At 43.8% G+C, this 14,365-nt stretch overlaps 2 protein-coding genes across 3 annotated transcripts in view; one reads left to right on the top strand and one right to left on the bottom strand.

The window, feature by feature from the left end:
• Positions 1 to 14,365, top strand: part of Tdrd9 (tudor domain containing 9) — a 104,664-nt gene that overhangs the window by 9,014 nt on the left and 81,285 nt on the right. The window contains exon 2 of one of the 2 annotated variants that reach the window (XM_075947775.1): positions 8,416 to 8,522. In XM_075947775.1, coding sequence (XP_075803890.1) covers positions 8,416 to 8,522 — 107 coding nt within the window. Of the gene's footprint in view, positions 1 to 8,415; positions 8,531 to 14,365 lie in introns of both variants that reach the window. The other variant, XM_075947776.1, reaches the window with a different exon arrangement.
• Positions 1 to 14,365, bottom strand: part of Atp5mj (ATP synthase membrane subunit j) — a 47,065-nt gene that overhangs the window by 21,345 nt on the left and 11,355 nt on the right. The gene's annotated exons all lie outside the window — the stretch shown is intronic.

Here is a 14,365-nt window from a genome sequence, read left to right as displayed (position 1 = left end):
TGGATCACCACACTGTCCCCAGATTTAGATACATCGACTTCTCAAAGCTTTCTCTGTTATTTGTAGCTGCTATCCAATTCTGTTTTAGTTCAACTCACTTTTTTTCTTCAACATTTTCCCTTGGTTTTACTCTTCTTTGAACTTATTCTAATTTTTCCTTTTATTCCCAGTTTTTAAATGCTTTCTTATGAAATTCAGTTCCCTGTATTTGCTGGGGTTCAGTTGTCTAACAGATATTGATGTCTCTTATGGTCTGGAGGGTTAGGACCTAGTTCACTACATGGGTCTAGTTCCTGCTTTCGTCAGGTGGCCCTTCTAAGGGAGAGACACATGTGTGGGTAAGGTAGTATGGGTTGTCTGTGTTAACGTTTTTGTAGTGATCCCCTCAGTTAAATGAGGGGGCCAAGTGTCACGCCCCACCTCGTCCAGCAAGGATGACGTGCGACACACCGGAGCTCTTCTCACTGCAGTTTATTCCAGGACTTTATTCACAGCAATCTATCTCCTTCTCCTTCTCTTTCTCTCGCTCCCCTCTCTCTTCTCTTCCTCTCTCTCCCCTCTCTCCCTGGGCAAACCTCTCCCAGCCCTTAAGTAGGCATGGGCTGCCAACCCCGAACTGCCAGGTGGGCACTGCCCATAGGTCCACGCATAAGCAAGCAGCTGATAATCATTGCGTGATCATAGCATAGGTCAGGCCTTAGCCATCTCAGGAGTTGATTATACATCTCCATCAGGTGTGGCTCTGTGCTGCTCGCTACAGCCAAGGAAGGACTTTCTGCTTGGGATAGTTTTAAAAATTATTTATTTTTTAAGATTTATTTGCATTGGTGTCTATCCTGCCTATGTGAGGGTGTCAGATACCTTGGAACTAGAATTCCAGACACTTGTGAGCTGCCATGTGGGTGCTGGGAATTGAACCCGGTTCCTCTGGAAGAGCAGCCAGTGCTCTCAACCACTGGGCCCTCTCTCCATCTGGGGATAATTGTTTTGAACAGGGATTTATTTATTGATTTCTGAACCAGGGTCTCTTTGAAGCTGATCTCAGATTCACTGTACCGCTGCCCCAGCCTCTTAAACAGATCACTGGCATAAGCCGCAACACTTGCTCTTTGAACAGAGACTAAAATAACCTTGGAGGAATTCTTGAGAGCCGTCTTTCTTCTCTGCCTGGCTTACTGGGCATCTGTCCAGACGTTACTCATGTCTGATCTTCACAGAGCTCTAATTACCTCCTCAGGTCACACCAAGTACTCATTCCTTTGAGCTTACTTGTTCAGAACATATTTTCTAGTGTTTAGTTTGTGCTACTTATAATGTACTAAGTTTAATTTTCCTCCTTTCTGATGAAATTGTTAAGACTGAAGCAGAGACCAAATACCATTCTCTGTAATATCTGTCCTACTCCCATGCAGTTAGAGAATGTATTTGTAGGCAAGATAAGGCAATTCCCTTTTAAAAATTATTTTTTCTGTTTATCAGGGTAAAAACAGATTAGCATGAGTTTATCAACTAATGTTGTAAGTTCATAAATGGTTTACTTATGCATGAGAACATTATTAAGCTACTTTATATGGAAGACATGCAACAGTTGAGTCATTTTCTGTTTGATTGTCTTCTTTGCTTGTTTTTTTATTTTTATTTTATGTGGATGGACATTTGCCTGCTTTTATGTCTGTGCAGCTATGTGCAGTGCCTGCAAAGGCCAGAAGAGGGCATCAGATCTTCTGGAACCGGAGTTACAAATGGTTGTTAGCCACCATGTGGGTGCTAGGAATCAAACCCTCATCCTCTGGAAGAACAGCTAGTGCTGTTAACTGCTGAGCCACCTCTCCAGTCCCAGTTATCTTGGTTTTTCTAGGCTATATCTGATTAAATAGTTCAGAGTCTTCAATGACTCGAAATGGTGCCGTGTTGTTCCCAGTATGCACATCTGTACAACTCTTAAGTTGCATGACAAAGTGCAAAAAAGAGAAGTCTAGAAAGAGAATCAGGGACCTCGAAAGGCTGCTAAGGGACAGGGTGCTTTTGTCACATTACTCTTGAGGCCACTGGGTGTGGGTAACAGCATTAGGTTGCAATTACAAATTTTTTCCTTGTGGGAAAGTTAATATTTTGTTTTAATTCTTTTGCTGTGAAGTTAAAAATCAGGGTTAATGGTTCATTTTATTAAAGTTAAAAATCGCAGTTCTATGAACATGTTTAAATATTAAAAATATTTGATAAATTATGAGCAGGGGTAAACTGTTGCTCTGATAAATGCCTCTATAAAAGTCCTCTACTGACCTGAGCAAAGTAAGGACCCCATTTTCCCACTTGTATTCTATGGTATTAAAAGTCCTACCCAGAGCAATTAGGGAAGAAAAAAATCAGAAAAGTTGTCAGTACCAAGATGGAGTCACTGTTAAACTCAACAGAACAGAGTCAGGCCGTTGTGCAGGGAGGATGAAGCGCCTCAACAGGGTACCTATTGAGAAGCATTGCAAGCACTGCCAGAGGGCATCATATGCACAAACCTGCAACAGCTCTCGCCTAGGTCTTTCCAGACCTCAGTTCAGATTCTGCGAATCCAAGTGAGCGAGACACCTGCCTGGACGGTCTCCGTCGGTTCACTCAGTAGTTACGGTCAGGCTTGATGGGCAGTCCATGCTGAGCTCCTCGGGGGAGTCCACCACCCCACAGATGCCAAGCTCTCCCAGCCATAGTGTCGCTTGTGCGTCAGGGTGTGAATGATGAAAAGAGAAAGTGGTTGATTGGCGGCTCCCTGGCTGCTCTTAAGGCAGAGCTGGTTCCCATGCCTAGCCCTAGCACTGGGATGAGATGTGATTGGAGATGGTAGAAGAAATAAAAGGAAAATCTTGGCTTGGTGTGCCTTGTACCTTGGCATTCTCACCAGCCTCCTTGCTGCTATGTGTCTCAAGAGTCCTCAGAGCCTTACCTGTGTGCTCTGGCTGCGTGCTGCTCAGTCCTCAGAACCTGTGTGCTCTGGCTGCGTGCTGCTCAGTGTGTCCACAGTGCTCACTCTGCTGCTTCCTGTGCTGCTCATGCCCGTGGCTCAGCTGCTCTGGCCCTGTGCTGCTCATGCCCGTGGCTCAGCTGCTCTGGCCTTGTGCTGCTCATGCCCGTGGCTCAGTTGCTCTGGCCTTGGGGATGCTGATCTGGTACGTGGTCTCCAGGCTCCTGCTGGGCTTACTACTCCCTTTCCTTTGTCACTGTTCAAATGGTGTCTGGTGTTAAACATTTTCCTTTTTCTGACCAAAACCCATCTTTCTCAGGTCAGCAGTTTCTTCCTGTCTCACCTCAACCCCAACTCCTCCCGCCCAAAGCTCCAGGTACATTCTGGGACCTCAGAACCATTTTTGGACTGCCTTCCCCCTAAATGTCTAACATGGATTCTACCTTCTTCAGACCTTTCCCCAAATGTCACCAATGACCTTGGCTAACAATGTAACTGTCATTGCCCCATATTTGACATTGTTTTCCCCATGCTCTTATCTAATGCACCTTATTCCACTCATTAAAAAAAATTTTACATGTGTGCATTTGAGTGTCTGCATGGTATATACACTATGCTTGGTGCTGTGGGGCTAGATCTGAACCATCATCTGGGGGCTGAGAACTGAACCCAGGTCCTCTCAAGTCAGTAGCAAGTGCTCTTAATCATCCTCTCACCCATTTCACTCATTTCATTCCCTTTCCCTCCTGTGAGGACAGTCTGGAGTGGGGACTGCTCCCTCCTGGAGGTCCAGAAGATGCCGCATGTGGAACTGGACCTCTGTTATTTGTGAGTGAGCATCAGGAACGGAAGAACGTGGATAGCTTCATATCAAGCAGAAGTAGGCCAGCACAGCTCACAGCTCACTAGAGTGTGCTAGTGTTTTCCAGAGAAGCGAGCAGGAGGAGGATAACTAGGAAGCTGTCTTCCCCGTGGGCCAGGGAGTCCCACAACATGCCACGTCACATTAGGGAACCAGGTGTAATGTAATTCACAGTGGAAGGCTTGAGAACCTAGGGTGGTGGAGCTGATGGGGTGAATACCAAATACAGAGCCGAGTGCCTCAAATACCTGAGGTCAGGGAAAATGACGTTCCAGGTCAGCAAGGGAGAGAGAGACCCTTTGTCTCCCTAGTCACTCTTGTTGCGTAGGCTTTCAGTGGGACGGTGCCTTTCTGCCCACAATGGAAGTGTGGGACGTCTTTACACTGTCTGTTCTCTCCAATACTGTCTTCTGAAAACAGCTGGAGATACGTTTTCCCTTTTCATCTTCTTACATTATGATGGCTTGGAAAATTTTTATTGTGGCATAAGTATATACAACTCAAAATTTGCCATTTTAGCCAAACAGTTAATTGGCACAAGTTACATTTACAATATTTTGTCACCATGGACTCCGTCGCTCAAGCCTTTTAAAAAAATCATCTTTAATAGAAATTCTTAATCATTAAGCAATGACTCATTGAAGATGTTTTTTCCAGAATGGTCCTGGTCACAGAGCCACCTGGAGCCCCAGCTGTGCACAAACTCCCAGTCTCTTCCTGGGCTCCCCAGAACTTGCTCGCGAGTTCCTCTGCCAAAATCTCCATTCCTTGCCATTCCTCCATACCCCTACTCTGATTTTTCTTTTTTGAGACAGGCCTCCACTCTGGCAGCCCTGGTTGGCCTGTGTAGACTAGGCCGACCTTGAATTTACCCAGCTAGAGATATTTTATGGGTATTAAGTATGAATTTTATGAAAAGTTACCCTTTTATCCTGGAATTCTTATTTTACTTTTGGATTTAAAAAGTACTTTTATTGTGTTTTTAATTATACACGTGTGTGGGTGTGTGCACATGAGTGCCTGTGCCTGAGGAGGATGGAGGCTTCAGATGCACCGGAGTTGGAGTCACAGGCGGTTGTGAGCTGCCCAGTGTGGATGCTGGCAGCTGAACCCAGTCTATCACCTGTGAGAACTGTATGTTAACTGCTGAACCACCTCTTCAGCCCTGGGATTGTGTTCATTAGAATGGAGCTCACTGTGTGGCTCAAGCTGGCTTGAACTTGTAGCAGCCTCCTGCCTTAGCCTTCTGAATGCTGAGATTACAGAATTCCCTGGAATTCTTTGCTCTGTGTCCCTCAGCATGGCATATGCTTTGTTTACTGGAATGGTGTTTTCACAAGGGCAAGGACTTAGCTTGTCTTGCTGTGTCGAAGACAGTGTAGCAGTGCTCCATAAATGTTTATCCATTCATGCTTGCACATGTGACTTTGTTTACATGTGCAGAGTTGCACGGTTCTGGGGAAGATGGTGAGACTATAGGACATACGTGCTTTCGGTCTTGGTATGTCTGCAGATTGTCTGTCATCATGGACAGTCGGATCACACATCTCCTCCTCAGTATTCTGAGATGATTTGTGTTTTGTCAGCGCAGTCTTCTCCTCCTCCTAGGTGAGTCTGCTTCTTTTTTTTCTAGAGCTCTCAGGTGGGCTGTTAAGTCTCCAGTATGTGCTTTCTCTGTTTTCTTTAAGTGGGCACTTAGTGCTATGAACTTTCCTCTTAGCACTGCTTTCATAGTATCCCATAAGTTCGAGTATGTTGTTTCTTTATTTTCATTGAATTCAAGGAAGACTTTAATTTCTTTCTTTATTTCTTCCTTAATCCAGGTATGGTTCAGTAGTTGACTGTTCAGTTTCCATGAGTTTGTAGGCTTTCTGGGGGTAGCATTGTTGAATTCTAACTTTAATCCATGGTGATCTGATAAGACACAGGTGGTTACTAATATTTTTTTGTAACTGTGTAAGTTAGCTTTGCTATCGAGTATGTGGTCAATTTTCGAGAAGGTTCCATGAGCTGCAAAGAAGAAGGTATATTCTCTCCTATTTGGGTGGAATAATCTATAGATGTTTGTTAAGTCCATTTGCTTCATTACCTCCATTAATTTTCTAATTTCTCTGTTAGGTTTCTGTTTGATTGACCTGTCCATTGATGAGAGAGGAGTGTTGAAGTCTCCTACTATTAGTGTGTGTGGTTTGATGGCTGCCTTGAGTTTTAGTAATGTTTCTTTTACGTACGTGGGCACTTTTATATTAGGGGCGTAGATATTCAGGATTGAGACTTCATCCTGATGAATTGTTCCTGTTATGAGTATAAAATGTCCCTCTCCATCTCTTCTGATTGATTTAAGTTTGAAGTCAACTTTGTTAGAAATTAGTATGGCCACACCTGCTTGTTTCTTAGGTCCATTTGCTTGATAAGCCTTTTCCCAGCCCTTTACTCTGAGTAGGTGCCTGTCTTTGTGGTTGAGGTGTGTTTCTTGTAAACAGCAGAATGTTGGATCCTGTTTTCGTATCCAATCTCTTAGCCTGTGCCTTTTTATAGGTGAGTTGAGCCCATTAACATTAAGTGATATTAATGACCAGTGGTTGTTAACTCCGGTCACTTTTTTAGTAGTAGGGTTTGTGTGTTTCCCTTCTTTGAGTTGCGCTGGTGAAGGGTCTCTAGATGACTGAGTTATTGTGGGCATTGTTGGACTTCTTGGTTAGTGATTTTCCTTCTATTATTTTCTGTAAGGCTGGATTTGTGGCTACGTATTGTTTAAATTTGTTTTTATCCTGGAAAATTTTGTTTTCTCCATTTATAGTGAACGAAAGCTTGGCTGGATATAGTAGTCTGGGCTTGCATCCATGATCTCTTAGTTTTTGCAGTACATCTATCCGGGACCTTCTGGCTTTCATGGTTTCCATAGAGAAGTCAGGTGTAAGTCTGATAGGTTTACCTTTATAAGTAACTTGGCCTTTTTCCTTTGTGGCTCTTAATATTCTTTCTTTATTCTGTATATTTTGTGTTTTGATTATTATATGGCGAGGGGATGTTTTTTTTGATCCAGCCTATTTGGTGTTCTGTATGCTTCTTGAACCTTCATAGGTACATCTTTCTTCAGGTTGGGAAAGTTTTCTTCTATAATTTTATTAAGTATATTTTCTGGACCGTTGAGCTGCACTTCTTCTCCTTCTACTCCAATTATTCTTAGGTTTGGTCTTTTTATTGTGTCCCAGATTTCCTGAATGTTTTGTGATGAGAATTTGTTGGTTTTGCTGTTTTCTTTGATCAGTGTGTTTATTTTCTCTATGGTATCTTCAGTGTCTGACATTCTCTCTTCTATCTCTTGTAATCTGTTGTTAGTACTTGTCTCTGTAGCTGTTCGTTTACCCAGATTTTCCATCTCCATTCTTCCCTCGGTTTGTGCTTTCTTCATTGCTTCCATTTCATTCTTCAAGTCTTGAACCGCTTCCCTAACCTATTTGATTGCTTTTTCTTGTTTCTCTTGGTTTTCTTGCGTGTCTTTGGGCGGTTTATTCATTTCCTCTACCTTTTTGTTTGTAATCTCTAATTGTTTATGGCAGTTTTTCACCTCCTGTTTAAGGTCCTCTATTTTCATATAGTTCACTTTTGAGTCGATTTCTTCTATTTCTTCAGGAGTAGGATGTACAATTCTTCTTATTTCGGGATCCCTGGATTCTGGTGGTGTCATGTTGCCTTTCAGGTTGTTGGAGGAATTCTTGCATTGGTGCCTTCCCATCTCTTCCTTTCAAATGGAGCCAGGAGAGGCCTGGTGTCTTGGTCCAGTCTTTGCTGTGATTGACTCTCTGGGTATATCTCTTCAGTGTAGAAGCTGGAACCGTTCCCGTCCAGATGGGATTCCTCAGCAACTAAACAGGGCCGCTGGTAGCCCAATGATCCAGGGCCAAAAGGATGAATGGAGCAAGGGGGGGGGCGGTATCCAGAAGCACACAGGAAGCCTGGTGCAGGAGCTGAAGGTGCCCAGGCTCCCTTACAGGGGACCCTGAGGCCTGCCCGGTAGGCAGGCACTCACCGCTCTGGGTGGGTAGCCTTAGTGTAGGAGCTTAAAACTGTTCTTGAGCACTGGTCCTAGCATACAGCAGGGCAGGGTTGGGAAGGGGTGCTGGGGGGGCTGGGTCGTGCGAAAGAAAGACAGCCCTGCAGAAGGAGCTGGGGGAGGGGGGTTGTGCTCTCTTCAGGGACAGTCTGCCCCTGGATAGCACACACTCACCCGTCCAGATGGGATTCCTCAGCAACTCGTATATGGGCGTTTTGCTTGTATGTATATCTGTGCACCACTTGTCATGCCTTGTGTCTATGGAGGCCATAAGAGACCGTCAGAGCCCATGGAACTGGAGTTACAGATCCTTGAGAGCCACCGTGTGGGGTTGGGAACTGAACCCAGCTCCTCTGGGAGAAGAGCCAGGTCTCTTAACTGCACCACGTTTATGATTTTCATGCCTTTATTTGATAACTGAATTTGAGCATTTAAAATTGTTTTTTGACTATTTGCACTTTCCCATGATTTACATAAAACAGCTATTCAAGAACTCCCTCTGGCATAGAAGATTGGTGATTTTTTTTTAACTGTTCTTTTCAGGTCTCTCAGTCAGAGGAGCTCAGAAATGGAATATATTAACAAATACAGACAACTTGAAGCACAAGAACTTGATATGTATGGCAAGGATCAACCACCCAGTGGGCCAGGTAAGCAAGTGCCCTTAAATATCTTATGTATGATGTGTGGATAATTCATGCATTAAAACATCATTTTCCCAGAAGTTTAAGGAATACAGTATTTTTGTCAAAGTAATAAAAAACTTAATATGACTTCTTGATTTACATTTTGGCAGGATGAGTGTATTGTATATTATAAAGTATTATTATTTTTTGATTAAATATAGAATCTAAATAATCCATTCTTTGGAAGGTTAAACAATGGTCCTTTACCTATTTAATTACGAATAAAATTAAGGGGTCTGGAGAGATGGCTCAGAGATTAAGAGCATTGCCTGCTCTTCCAGAGGTCCTGAGTTCAATTCCCAACAATCACATGGTGGCTCACAACCATCTGTAATGGAGTCTGGTGCCCTCTTCTGGCCTGCAGGCATACACACAGACAGAATATTGTATACATAATAAATAAATATAAAAAAGAAAAAAATCACTTAAAAAAGAATAAAATTAAAATATTTCTTTAGTGGCAGTGCTCACCTTCAATCTCAGCACTTGTGAGGCTGAGGCAGATAGATCTCTCTTGATTTTGAGGGCAGCCTGGTCTGCAGATGGAGTTCCAGGTCAGCCAGGGCTGCACAGTGAGATTCCCGTGTCTAAAGTGAACCGACATAGCTGAAGGGGAGCTAGGAGATGTGCAGCTGGCACAGTGCCTGCTGCACAAACGTGAAGACCTGAGCTGGGAAGCTTGGATGGTGTATGCTCTTGATCCCACAGCTGGGAGTGCAGGGGTGGCCGGGTCCCTGCAGCCCAGAGAATAGATGGAGGCACCTGTTCTTGATCTCTGGCCTTCACATGCATGTGAACACTTGAACATGAGCACTCATGATCATACGTGAACACACCCACAAGAACAGGTGGATGTAAATATAGCACACACACACATGCAAAGACTGGCATTTTTAATAGTAAACATTAAAACAGAATTTTAAAGAGTAGGAATATATGAAATAAAAACAAAAGATTTTTTTTTCCTTTTTTTTTGAGATGGGGTCAGCTGTGTTGCCCTGGCTGGCCTGAAACTCCCTGTGCAGGTTGGACTGGCCTTGGAGTCACAGGTCCGCTCACTCCGGAGTGAGTGCAGACTGAAGATGTGCTGGCGTACACCTGCTGGAGATGTTCTGAACTTCCCCTGGCAGGTGCGCTGCTGAGAGGATGGGCTCCGTGACTCCAGCTGTTTTAATTGTTAGCGCTGTGCCCTGTTGTGACAGACTCCTCTGAGAGCTTTGCCTTGGACCCACCTAGCCAAGAAGCTCTGTTTGCTGCTCCTGTCCTGATGGCCTGTGCTCTCACGAAGGGTGTGACTGAGTTATGGAAACACTTCACACTTCACTTTAGCCTTTGACATAGTTAGCACGGTCAATTCACACCCAATCTTAGCATTTATATGAGCTTCTTAATAATACAGATTGGTATGTTCTGTTGCTTTTTCTTTCACTTAGTTTTGTGTTTTAACTTTTTTGGTCACTGTGACATACGTGCATATATATATGTGTGTGTGTGTGTGTATTCTTATTTACCTCAAGGCAGAAACAGCCTTTGGTGCTTTGCTTTTTTCTCTGAGTTCTTGCATCAGTGGCGTCATCTGCCTGTGTTCTGCTCTCGAGAGCCTGTGAGATGCTAGTGTTGCAGTTGCCATTGGGTTGGGTGCTGTTCTAGTTGCATTTCTGTTGCTGTGACAAAACTTTTACAAAAAAACCTACAGGATTGGGAAGGGTTTCTGTCCTTTATTGAGAGTGTAATGGCAGATTGACTTTTCCAGGAAGAACTTGCTCCATGCATTCAGACTGAAAAGGAGATAACCTGCTGAGCACCCAACTGTAACCTTCTTGCTCAGGGAGTTGATGGTACAACTAAGAATCCTGTGCAGCTTCCGTAGATTTCTATCCGCCACCTTGCGGTTTTGCATGACTTTCATTTCCAGGTGTCCTGGAGGTCCCCACAGCACGGTGCATTGAGCAGCTAAGCAAGCAAGACAGAAACAAACTGCAGGTGTGGTTCTCTCAGGCAATTAAGGGACTTCACAAGCACAGGGAACTTTGACACAGACCAGAGCTGCCCCTCTGAGTAGCTCACAGTTAAGGTGATAAGGGGAAGGGGCTTAAAAACAGACATTCTGATGAACAAATTCCAGAAAATACATCTTCAGCAAACCTGCATTCTAATTAGGTTAGAGTCCAACTCCACTTCACAGAACTCGTACAGTTCTAGAAGTCTGGTTAGTATGCTACCTGTTTTAAAGTTCCGTTTGAGACAGTGCCTTTCAGCTAAATTCTCTCTGTGTAACTTAGTTTTCTAAGCAAGCTTATTGGTAATCTTATCTATATACTTATCTACAATAATACTTACCTATAATACTAGTGTTTAAGTTGATTATTTTTCTTTTATTCAAGGGGAAACAAGGCAGGAACTCAGGAACTAGTTATATCAATCACACTTGAGAGCAGTGAACAGGAATGCACCAGCTGACTGCTCAGCTAGCTGTCGTCACAGTCCCGGGCTGCCCACATCAATGTGTGGGTCTTCCCACCTCAGTCAACAATCCAGACAACCCCCCACAGACGTGCCCGCAGTCAACCTGATCTAGATAGTCCCTTCGTTGAGACCCCCTCCTCAGGTGATTCTAGGTTGTGGTAGGTTGACATTTAGAACTTCCTGTCACAAATACGATTATTTCTGTGTTCACCAGAGGAATTGTGATGTCCTGGAAACCTCACAAGTCAGGTCTGTTAGCATGCTCTCTTGCTCGAGAGGAGAGGATGGTGAGGCTTACCGCCTTCATGGAGTTCTCACAAAGCTGTAGGTTTGCTCTGCCCTTCCTGCCTTGGGAAAGCAGATGCTTCTTAGTGGGAAGTCACCTGGTACTTTGCTCCTGAACAAGGTGTAAAGAAGCAGAAACTGAGTGGGGTGAAGAATTCATGATGTGTGTGGGGACTCCTAAAGTGACTGTTCGCCTCCTGCGATTTGATGTGGGCCTTCTTGCTGTGTGGTGGTTGTATCTGAGGTTGAGTTGCAAAGTCAAGGTGGAGTGTCTTCTGAGTGGCATGGGATGGCATGCTCCTAGCACAGTGACTACTGTGTGGCCCTTGGTGTGGAGGATAAGGCATGCAGCTGAGGCTGAGGAACCCTATTTAGAGGAACTTGGCTTTCTTAAGGGAGAAATTACAATGGGAACTAGACATTCAGGAAGTATCTTTCATGATGGCCTCTGATTTGGCAGGTAAATTGGATAAAATAGGAAGGAGTCAACCCCAGGGATTCATCTAATGGAATGGCCATACTTATGGCTTCTGGGATGAAGGTGAAGGGAAATGGGAGTCTGCATTAGTGTTTAAAAATAGTTCGGGGTAGTGTTTCAAGAATGAAGGCAAGGGAGCAGCGTGGATCTGAGGAGAACAACTGGGTAGAGCTCCCCTGGTCTAGGTGAGACCCTGTGGATGCTTAAATACGGATGCTTATGTGATAACACAGCTATACCTAGTTCAGTGTCTGCTTACAGTGAAATCATGAAGTCTCACTGGCACTTCCGTTTCTAGTTCAGGACCACAGATTTTAATACAAATACCGTGTTATATCCAGTTATAACTTAATACTTTCATAAAATACCATTGAGTTTGGTGTGGTATTAATCTTATTTCACTTGTAAGTATTCAAAAACTTGTTCCTATGTAGAAATTCAAGGATAGAGTTCCATATATTACATTAGAATAATTCTTCATATTTAAAAGTAAATTCCTAAAGATGGAAACTGAATAGGTAGGTGGGGTCTTTTCTGACAGGGTGGGTCTGGCTTCAGGTTGTGGACTTCCATGGTCTTTGCTTTCACATGGCCATATTCAGTTGTCCTAGATGGTGTCTTTGGGTAGTTGACAAAAGCCACAGTGATCTCTTGTTATTAATGTGCAAGTATTTAAAACATATTTAATTTTATTTTACAGTGTGAGCCACCCCATGTGGATACTGGGGGTTGAATTGGGGTCCTCTGCAGGAGCAGTGGACACTCTCAACCACTGAGCTGCCTTTCTAGCTTGTAGTGTGAGGATATTTTTCATGGTTGTTTCATACACTATAAGCTTTTCTTCTGAGCCTGTAAGGGAGTTACTTTTGTGGAGTGCTGAGGAGGAGATGCCTGAGAAGGAAAACGGGCCTCCTTTTCCTATCTGAGCTTAGTTTGTATTATAAAACATTACTCCATCCTGGAGAAAGCAATGTATTATTACTTATTTTGAAGATTTAATTTTCTAGTTAAGGTATAAGTCCAATAATTAAACTTCTTTTGTATGGATAGTATCTAGTTTTTTTTTTTTTTTTTGGTGGAGGGTTATTTTAAGAGACCATCTTGCCATGTAACTGGCTAGCCTGAACTCACTATATAGATGAGGCTGTCTCAAACTCCTAGAGACCCACCTGTCTGTCTCGCAGTCACCACCGCACCTGCTGGGTAGTCTGGACCCTCCATGTCAGCCAGTTGTCACTGATGTCTGCTGTGGAAGTCTGCTCGTTAGACCTTGTGAACCTCTGGATTTCTATTAGATTTTAGGTTTGTTTGATGATATGATTAGGCAGATAAATGAAAAGAACAGCAGTTTTAATGGTTTTTGTATTTCCCACTTTATATAAAAATATTTAAAATATTTTAATAACTTAGAATAAAGAAAAACGGAAAAATGAGAACAGCCTACTTTGAGGTTGAAGTATTTCCCGTCTACTTCCAGACTTCAGTTTGTCACATGTAATTTGTTGGTTTTCCTTAAATTATCATTGATGTCTTTCTTTTTACTTTGTTTATACAAAGCCAACAGCCACACGGCTGTGAACATTTCTGCTCCTTGGTTTCCTGTCCACCCTGGGGGATGTTAGTGAAGGAAGGCTTGATCTGTGTTGGGTCTGCTTCAGCCATGACCTAAAAATGTCAGGTGATATCTTGTGCTACATGGAGAAGGATTGTAGTTAGTGTGGCAAGGGCTTTTGTTTGTTTGTTTGCTTATAAATGTCCTGTCTTTAAGTAGCAACCTTCAAACAGATGCAGTCAAGTGAGCCATGTTGATAGCTGCAGGGCAGCAGGGCTCCTTTAGTAGCACCATGAACAGGCTCAAGGGTTTTTAGCAGAGATATGAAATACAAACTTGTGGCCTTTTTATCGTCCTAAGAATCATCCTTGCTCTCTGTCCTTGACTGGTTGTTCCTCAGCCTCATTCTCACCATTCCTGGTTCTTGCCTGTTCCTCTGTCCCTGCCAGTCTGTCCTCACAGCTGTGGTGGCGTCTCCCTCTCCTGACCACAGGAAAGTGAAAACAACTCCGTCTTAAGCTTCCGGACACTTGGGTGTCCCCCAGAGCGAGGTCAGGGCACGTGGGTGTCCCCCAGAGCGAGGTCAGGGCACGTGGGTGTCCCTGAGAGTGAGGTCAGGAAACGTGGGTGTCCCTGAGAGTAGGGTCAGGGCATGTGGGTATCCCCCAAAGTGGAGTCAGGGCACGTGGGTGTCCACCAGAGTGGGGTCAGGACACATGGGTGTCCCTGAGAGTGGGGTGGTTTTTTCCAGCTCAGGTTCCACCAGAACTGAAGGCTACCTGGGCTGTGAGGATGGCAGAATTCAGTTATCCTTATTTTTCAAATAAAATGGTTTAACATATAAAAAGGTTCAGAGAAAAGCTGTGTGTGGTAGTTCATGCCTGTAATTCCAGTATTCAGAGGACAGAGGCAGGAGAGTGGGGTTCAAGGTCATCCCTGGCTCTATGTGGAGAGTTCAAGGCCAGTTTAGTGAGATCCTATCTCAAAAAAAAAAAAAAAGAAAATCAAACATACCATCTCACAGGC

Source organism: Microtus pennsylvanicus, chromosome 14 (assembly GCF_037038515.1).
Source record: "Microtus pennsylvanicus isolate mMicPen1 chromosome 14, mMicPen1.hap1, whole genome shotgun sequence".
NCBI classification, from domain to species: Eukaryota; Metazoa; Chordata; class Mammalia; order Rodentia; family Cricetidae; genus Microtus; species Microtus pennsylvanicus.
This window is presented reverse-complemented; position numbering and strand designations above follow the sequence as displayed.